General features: G+C 43.4%; 1 protein-coding gene across 1 annotated transcript; it reads left to right on the top strand.

The window, feature by feature from the left end:
• Window positions 1–5,725: 5,725 nt before the first annotated feature.
• On the top strand, window positions 5,726–9,165 carry LOC147837232 (uncharacterized; the record flags this gene model as incomplete). The annotated part of the gene is made up of 1 exon (XM_087240203.1): window positions 5,726–9,165. A coding segment is annotated over one exon (3,423 nt), but the record flags the coding sequence as incomplete, so codon positions are not given.
• Window positions 9,166–9,428: the final 263 nt, after the last annotated feature.

Below are 9,428 nucleotides of genomic sequence, written 5' to 3'. Positions count from 1 at the left end.
CAAAGAAATTACAAGATTTGTGTTTCAGCTCATTTTAAACAGGTAGTCTGAACAAGCAGCAGTACTTATTTTTGGAGTGTATAGAACCAAATATATATAGTTCCATGTGGAAAGTTAAGAGATCGCTTGAAAAATTATCATTTTCTTTGGTTTTATGATTTTGTATTTTGAGTAAAATTTATTTATTTATTTTTTTTTAGACATGATAATGTTCAATTTGTTTGACCAATCATTGAATTTAGTATATTTAATAAATAGATATTTGTTATAATGACTGTGATTTTCTATCATAACAAATTAAAAACTTTTGTTATTCTGACTCACTGTAATTTCTGGAAATAAAAAAAATCACTGGTTTTTACACCTTTATATAAGAAAAAAATATTAACCTTTTACTCAAACGTGAAATTCACTCTTAATTTTTTTTGCTTGTTCAAACTACATATTTAAAAGGAGCTAAAACAACACAACTTGAGATTTTTTAAGCGACAACTTAGTTGTTTTATGTTTAATCAACTTAAAATTGTAAAAAAATTTTAGTTGACATAAATCATTTGTGAGACAATATTGTGTTAATACAACTAATAATTTTTTCCTGAAATTTTTCAGATTTTCTTATTTTCTTCAACCTCTTTTTGTATTTGATTAAAATGCAGTCATAAAGCTATACAGTGCATCCGGAAAGGATTTATAGCGCTTAATTTTCCCCCTACATTTTTTATGTTACAGCCTTATTCCAAAATGGATTAAATTAATTTATTTCCTTAAAATTCTACACACAATACCCCATAATGACAATGTGATAAAAAGATTTTTTGAAATTGTTGCAATTTAAAAAAAAAAAAAACCTGAAAAACCACATGTACAGAAGTATTCACATTTGCTCAATACTTTGTTGATGCACCTTTGGCAGCAATTACAGTCTCAAGTCTTTTTGAATATGATGCCACAAGCTTGGCACACCTGTCTTTGTGAATTTTTGCCCATTCCACTTTGCAGTACCTCTCAAACTCTATCAGGGTTGATGAGAAGTGACGTTGTCCCGCCATTTTTGGATCTTTCTAGAGATGTTCAATAGGATTTAGGTCTGGCTCTGGCTGGGCCACTCAAGGACATTCACCAAGTTGTGGTGACGCCAAGTTGTGGGTCATTGTCCTGCTGGATGATGAACCGTTGCCCCAGTCTGAGGTCAAGAGCACTCTAGCAGGTTTTCATTCAGGTTGTCTCTGTACATTGCTGCATTCATCTTTCCCTCTATCCCGACTAGTCTTCTAGTTCCTGCTGCTGAAAAACATCCCCACAGCATGGATTGTATTAGCCTTGTGTTGAGCGGTGCCTGGTTTTCTCAATTAAATTTTAGTCTCATCTGACCAGAGAATTTAGTTTCTTATGGTCTGAGAGTCCTTCAGATGTCTTTTGGCAAATTTAAGGTTTGGGAGTGGCTTCCATCTGGCCACTCTACCATATAGGCCTGATTGGTGGATTGCTGCACAGATGGTTTTCCTTCTGTAAGGTTCTCCTCTCTCCACAGAATAAAGCTGGAGTTCAGACAGAGTGACTATGTAGTTATTGATCACCTCCCTGACTAAGGCCCTTCTCCCCCAGCTCACTCAGCTTAGATGGCCGGCCTGCTCTAGGAAGAGTCCTGGTGGTTTCAAACATCTTCCACTTATAGTTGATAGAGGCCACTGTGCTCATTGGAACTTTCAGTGCAGCAGAAATTTTTCTGTAACAACCCCCAGCCTTGTGCCTTGAGACAATCCTGTATCGGAGGTCTACTGCTTGGTTTGTGCTTTGACATGCACCGTCAACCCTGGGACCTTATATAGACAGGTGTATGCCTTTTCAAATCATGTCCAATCAACTGAATTTACCACAGGTGAACTCCAATTAAGCTGCTGAAACATCTCAAGAAAGTTCAGTGGAAGCAGAGTGTACCTGAGCTCAATATAGAGCTTCACGACAATGGCTGTAAATACTTCTGTACATGGCTTTTTTCAGTTTTTTTATTAAATTTGCAACAATTTTCAAAGAATTTTGTGTAAAATTATGAGAAAATAAATGAGTTTAATCCATTTTGGAATAAGGCTGTAACAAAAAAAAAAAAGTGGAAAAAGTGAAGCACTATGAATACTTTCCAGATGCACTATACCACTATAAAAGACTTTATGTGATGTCATCACACAATACGCCTAATGGAAAGTTATTTAATTGACTTACACTTTGCAAAACCTGTAGTGTTGCTTCCACATCAGTCCTAGAGCGCACATACACACGCAGACCTGTGCTCATTTTCTTCTTGTCTACTAATGATGATGTTGATGATGATGGTTCATATGATTGGGAGGCTGATGATGAATGTAAAGATGGTGAGGAGAATGGAAAGTCAGGTGATGATGAAGATACTGAAGGTGAGGATGATAAAGAATCTGGTGATGATGATGTTGAGGATGTTGATTCTGAAAGTAGGGAGGATGATGTTGATGAAGGTAAGGATGATGGTGAAGATGGTGATGAGGATGGAGAGTCTGGTGATGTGGAGGATATTGAGGGTGAGGTTGATGAAGCTGAGGATGATGGTGAGTCTAATGATAAGAATGGGAAGGATGATGATGATGATGATGAGTCTGGTGATGAAGAGTTTGGTGATGATGGTGAGGATGATGAAGGTAAGAATCTTTGCGAGTCTGGTAATATAGATAATGATGGTGAGTCTACTGATGATGATGTTGGGATTGAGGATGTTGGAGAGTCTGATGATGAAGGTAAGGATGATGGTGAGTCTGGAGATGATGATGTTGAGGGTGAGGACGATGATGCTGAAGATGAAAATAATGGAGTATCAGAAGGTAAAGTCGATGAGGACGATGACACTGAAGGTGATAATAAAGAGTCTGGTGATGGAGAAGATAATGGAGCTGAAGGTGTTAATGATGGAGATTCTGGTGATAATGTGGATGGTGGTGCTAAAGATGAGGATGATGGAGAGTTTGCTGAGGATGATGGTGCTGAAGGTGAGGAGGGTGGAAAATTTGGTGATGGTGAAGATGATGGTGCTGAAGGTGAGGATGATGGAGAGTCTGGTGATGGTGAAGATGAAGGTGCTGAAGGTGAGGATGATGGAGAGTCTGGTGATGGTGAAGATGATGGTGTTAAGGGTGAGGATGATGATGAGGATGATGGTGCTGAAGGTGAGGATGGGGTAGAGTTTGGTGATGGTGAAGATGATGATGAGGATGATGAAGAGTTTGCTGATGCTGAGGATGATGGTGCTGAAGGTGAGAATGGTGGAGAGTTTGGTGATGGTGAAGATGATGGTGCTGATAGTGAGGATGATGGAGAGTTTGGTGATGGTAAAGATGATGGTGCTGAAGGTGGGGATGATGAAGATGATGGATAGTTTGGTGATGGTGAAGATGGTGATGCTGCAGGTGAGGATGATGAGGATGATTTAGAGGCTGGTGATGGTGAAGATGATGAAGATGATGGAGAGTCTGGTGATGGTGAAGATGATGGTGTTGAAGGTGAGGATAATGACGATGATGGGGAGTTTGTTGCTGCAGGTGAGGATGATGGAGAGTTTGGTGATGGTGAAGATAATGGTGCTAAAGGTGAGGATGATGAGGGTGATGGAGATTCTGGTGATGGTGTGGATGATAGTGCTAAAGATGAGGATGATGGAGAGTTTGGTGATGGTAAGGTTGATGGGGATGAAGGTGAGGATGATAAGGATAATGGTAAGAATGATGCAGAGTCTGGTGAAGGTGAGGATGAAGAGGATGATGGAGAGTTTGGTGATGGTGAAGATAAATGTGCTGAAGGTGAAGATGATGGTGCTGAAGGTGAGGATGATGAATATGATAGAAAGTCTAGTGATGGTGAGGATGATGACAATGATAAAGAATGTGGTGTTGGTGTTGAATGTGAGGATGAAGAGGATGATGGTGCTGAAGGTGAGGATGAAGAGGATGATGGACAATTTGGTGATGGTAAGTATGATGGAAAGTTTGGGGATGGTGAGGATGATGGTGCTGAAGGTGAGGATGAAGAGGATGATTGAGAGTTTGGTGATGGTGTGAATGATGGTGATGAAGGTGAGGATGATGGAGAGTTTGATGATGGTGTTGATGAGGATGTTGGAGGGTTGGGTGAAAATGGTGCTGAAGGTGAGGATGATGGAGAGTTTGCTGATGCTAAGGATGATGGTGCTGAAGGTGAGGAAGGTGGAAAGTTTGGTGATGGTGAAGATGATGGTGCTGAAGGTGAGGATGATGAGGATGATGGAGAGTATAGTGATGGTGAGGATGATGAGGATGTTGGAGAGTCTGGTGATGGTGAAGATGATGGCGCTGAAGGTGAGGATGATGAGGATGATGGAGGGTCTGGTGATAGTGAAGTTGATGGTGCTGAAGGTGAGGATGATGGAGAGTCTGGTGATGGTGAAGTTGATGTTGCTGAAGGTGAGAATGATGAGGGTGATGGAGAGTCTGTTGATGGTGAAGATGATGGTGCTGCAGGTGAGGATGACGAAGAGCTTGGTGATGGTGAAGATGATGGTGCTAAAGTTGAGGATGATGATGATGATGATAGAGAGTCTGGTGATGGTGAAGATGATGATGCTGTAGGTGATGATAATGTAGAGTTTGGTGAAGGTAAGGATGATGGTGCTGAAGGTGAGGATAATGAGGATGAAGGAGAGTATGGTGATGGTGAAGATGATGGTGCTGAAGATGAGAATGATGAGGACGATGAAGAGTCGGGTGATGGTGAAGATGATGGTGCTGCAGGTGAGGGTGATGAAGATGATGGAGAGTTTGATGCTGCTGATGAGGATGATGGAGAGTTTGGTGATGGTGCTAAAGGTGAGAATGATGAAGATGATGGAGAGTTTAGTGCTGCAGGTGAGGATGATGAGGATGATGGAGAGTTTAGTGCTGCAGGTGAGGATGATGAAGATGATGGAGAGTTTGGTGCTGCAGGTGAGGATGATGAGAATGATGGAGAGTTTGGTGATGGTGAAGATGATGGTGCTGCAGGTGAGGAAGATGAAGATGATGAAGAGTTTGGGGCTGCAGGTGAGGATGATGAGGATGATGGAGAGTTTGGTGATGGTAAAAATAATGGTGCTGAAGGTGAGGATGATGACGAAGATGGAGAGTTTGGTGCTGCAGGTAAGGATGATGAGGATGATGGAGAGTTTGGCGATGGTGCTAAAGGGTAGGAGGATGAAGATGATAGAGAGTTTGGTGCTGCAGGTGAGGATGATGAGAATGATGGAGAGTTTGGTGATGGTGAAGATGATGGTACTGCAGGTGAGGATGATGAAGATGATGAAGAGTTTGGGGCTGCAGGTGAGGATGATGAGGATGATGGAGAGTTTGGTGATGGTAAAAATAATGTTGCTGAAGGTGAGGATGATGACGAAGATGGAGAGTTTGGTGCTGCAGGTAAGGATGATGAGGATGATGGAGAGTTTGGCGATGGTGCTAAAGGGTAGGAGGATGAAGATGATAGAGAGTTTGGTGCTGCAGGTGAGGATGATGGAGAGTTTGGTGATGGTGAAGATGATTGTGCTGTAGGTGAGGATGATGAAGATGATGGAGAGTTTGGTGCTGCAGGTGAGGATGATGAAGATGATGGAGAGTTTGTTGATGGTGATACAGGGGAGGATGATAAAGATGATGGAGAGTTTGGTGCTGCAGGTGAGGATGATGAACATGATTGAGAGTTTGGTGATGGTGTAGATGATGGTGCTGCAGGTAAGGATGATGAGGATGATGGAGAGTTTGGTGATGGTGAAGATGATAGTGCTGCAGGTGAGGATGATGAAGATAATGGAAAGTTTGGTGATGGTGAAGATGATGGTGCTGCAGATGAGGATGATGAGGATGACAAAGAGTTTGGTGATGGTGAAGATGATGGTGCTGCAGTTGAGGATGATGATGAAGATGGAGAGTTTGGTGCTGCAGGTGATGATGAGGATGATGGAGAGTTTGGTGATGGTGCTGAAGGTGAGGATGATGAGGATGATGGAGAGTATAGTGATGGTGAAGATGATGGTGAGGATGATGATGAAGATGGAGAGTTTGGTGCTGCAGGAGACGATGATGAGGATGATGGAGAGTTAGGTGATGGGGAAGATGATGGTGCTGAAGGTGAGAATGATGAGGATGATGGAGAGTCTGGTGATGGTGAAGATGATGGCGCTAAAGGTGAGAATGATGAGGATGATGGAGGGTCTGGTGATAGTGAAGTTGATGGTGCTGCAGGTGAGGATGATGAAGATGATGGAGAGTTTGGTGCTGTAGGTGAGGATGATAAAGAGTTTGGTGATGGTGTAGATGATGGTGCTGCAAGGAAGGATGATGAGGATGATGGAGAATTTGGTGATGGTAAAGATGATGGTGCTGCAGGTGAGGATGATAAAGATAATGGAGAGGTTGGTGATGGTGAAGATGATGGTGCTGCAGGTGAGGATGATGAGGATGATGAAGAGTTTGTTGATGGTGAAGATGATGGTGCTGAAGATGAGGATGATAAAGATGATGGAGAGTCTGGTGATGGTGAAGATGATGGTGCTGAAGATGAGAATGATGAGAATGATGGAAAGTCTGATGATGATGAAGATGATGGTGCTGCAGATGAGGATGATGAAGATGATGGAGAGTTTGGTGCTGCAGGTGAGGATAATGAGGATGAAGAAGAGTTTGGTGATGGTGAAGATGATGGTGCTGCAGGTGAGGATGATGAAGATGATGGAGAGTTTGATGCTGTAGGTTTGGATGATGAGAATGATGGAGAGTTTGGTGATGGTGAAGATGATGGTGCTGCAGGTGAGGATGATGAAGATGATGGAGAGTTTGATGCTGCAGGTTTTAATGATGAAGATGATGGAGAGTTTGGTGCTGCAGGTGTGGATGATGAAGATGATGCAGAGTTTGGTGATGGTGCTAAAGGTGAGGATGATGAAAACGATGGAGAGTTTGGTGCTGCAGGTGAGGATGATGAGGATGATGGAGAGTTTGGTGATGGTGAAGATGATGGTGCTGAAGGTGAGGATGGTGACGAAGATGGAGAGTTTGGTGCTGCAGGTTTGGATGATGAGGATGATGGAGAGTTTGGTGATGGTGTAGATGATGGTGCTGCAGGTAAGGATGATGAGGATGATGGAGAGTTTGGTGATGGTGAAGATGATGGTGCTGCAGGTGAGGATGATGAAGATAATGTTGAGTTTAGTGATGGTGAAGATGATGGTTCTGCAGGTGAGGATGATGAGGATGATGAAGAGTTTGGTGATGGTGAAGATGATGGTGCTGCAGTTGAGGATGATGATGAAGATGGAGAATTTGATGCTGCAGGTGAGGATGATGAGGATGATGGAGAGTTTGGTGATGGTGAAGATGATGGTGCTGAAGGTGAGGATGATGAGGATGATGGAGAGTATAGTGATGGTGAGGATGATAAGGATGTTGGAGAGTCTGGTGATGGTGAAGATGATGGCGCTAAAGGTGAGGATGATGAGGATGATGGAGGGTCTGGTGATGGTGAAGTTAATGGTGCTTCAGGTGAGGATGATGAAGATGATGGAGAGTTTGGTGCTGCAGGTGAGGATGATGAGGATGATGGAGAGTTTGGTGATGGTAAAGATGATGGTGCTGCAGGTGAGGATGATGAGGATGTCGGAGAGTTTGGTGATGGTAAAGATGATGGTGCTGCAGGTGAGGATGATGAGGATGTCGGAGAGTTTGGTGATGGTAAAGATGATGGTGCTGCAGGTGAGGATGATGAGGATGATGAAGAGTTTGGTGATGGTGAAGATGATGGTGCTGCAGTTGAGGATGATGATGAAGATGGAGAGTTTGGTGCTGCAGGTGAGGATGATGAGGATGATGGAGAGTTTGGTGATGGTGAAGATGATGGTGCTGAAGATGAGGATGATAAAGATGATGGAGAGTCTGGTGATGGTGAAGATGATGGTGCTGAAGATGAGAATGATGAGGATGATGGAAAGTCTGGTGATGATGAAGATGAAGGTGCTGCAGGTGAGGATGATGAAGATGATGGAGAGTTTGATGCTGCAGGTTTGGATGATGAGGATGATGGAGAGTTTGGTGATGGTGAAGATGATGGTGCTGCAGGTGAGGATGATGAAGATGATGGAGAGTTTGATGCTGCAGGTGAGGATGATGAGGATGATGGAGAGTTTGGTGATGGTGCTAAAGGTGAGGATGATGAAAATGATGGAGAGTTTGGTGCTGCAGGTGAGGATGATGAGGATGATGGAGAGTTTGGTGATGGTGCTAAAGGTGAGGATGATGAAAATGATGGAGAGTTTGGTGCTGCAGGTGAGGATGATGAGGATAATGGAGAGTTTGGTGATGGTGAAGATGATTGTGCTGAAGGTGAGGATGGTGACGAAGATGGAGCGTTTGGTGCTACAGGTTTGGATGATGAGGATGATGGAGAGTTTGGTGATGGTGATGGTGCTAAAGGTGAGGATGATGAAGATGATGGAAAGTTTGGTGCTGCAGGTGAGGATGATGAAGATGGGGGAGAGTTTGGTGATGGTGAAGATGATGGTGCTGCCGGTGAGGATGATGAAGATGATTGTGCTGCAGGTGAGGATGATGAGGATGATGAAGAGTTTGGTAATGGTGAAGATGATGGTGCTGCAGGTGAGTATGATGAAGATGATGGAGAGTTTGGTGCTGTAGGTGAGGATGATGAGGATGATGGAGAGTTTGGTGATGGTGAAGATGATGTTGCTGCAGGTGAGGATGATGAGGATGATGGAGAGTTTGGTGATGATAAAGATGATGGTGCTGCAGGTGAGAATGATGAAGATGGTGGTGCTGCAGGTGAGGATGATGAGGATGATGAAGAGTTTGGTGATGGTGAAGATGATGGTGCTGAAGATGAGGATGATAAAGATGATGGAGAGTCTGGTGATGGTGAAGATGATGGTGCTGAAGATGAGAATGATGAGGATGATGGAAAGTCTGGTGATGATGAAGATGATGGTGCTGCAGGTGAGGATGATGAAGATGATGGAGAGTTTGGTGCTGCAGGTGAGGATAATGAGGATGATGGAGAGTTTGGTGATGGTGAAGATGATGGTGCTGCAGGTGAGGATGATGAAGATGATTGAGAGTTTGATGCTGCAGGTTTGGATGATGAGGATGATGGAGAGTTTGGTGCTGCAGGTGAGGATGATGAGGATGATGCAGAGTTTGGTGATGGTGCTAAAGGTGAGGATGATGAAAATGATGGAGAGTTTGGTGCTGCAGGTGAGGATGATGAGGATAATGGAGAGTTTGGTGATGGTGAAGATGATTGTGCTGAAGGTGAGGATGGTGACGAAGATGGAGCGTTTGGTGCTACAGGTTTGGATGATGAGGATGATGGAGAGTTTGGTGATGGTGATGGTG

The sequence above is a fragment of the Danio rerio genome, chromosome 2, assembly GCF_052040795.2.
Source record: "Danio rerio strain M-AB ecotype USA chromosome 2, GRCz13ab, whole genome shotgun sequence".
In the NCBI taxonomy this organism is placed as follows: Eukaryota; Metazoa; Chordata; class Actinopteri; order Cypriniformes; family Danionidae; genus Danio; species Danio rerio.
The sequence above is the reverse complement of the archived record's forward strand: the minus strand, read 5'-3'. Positions and strand labels throughout refer to the sequence as shown.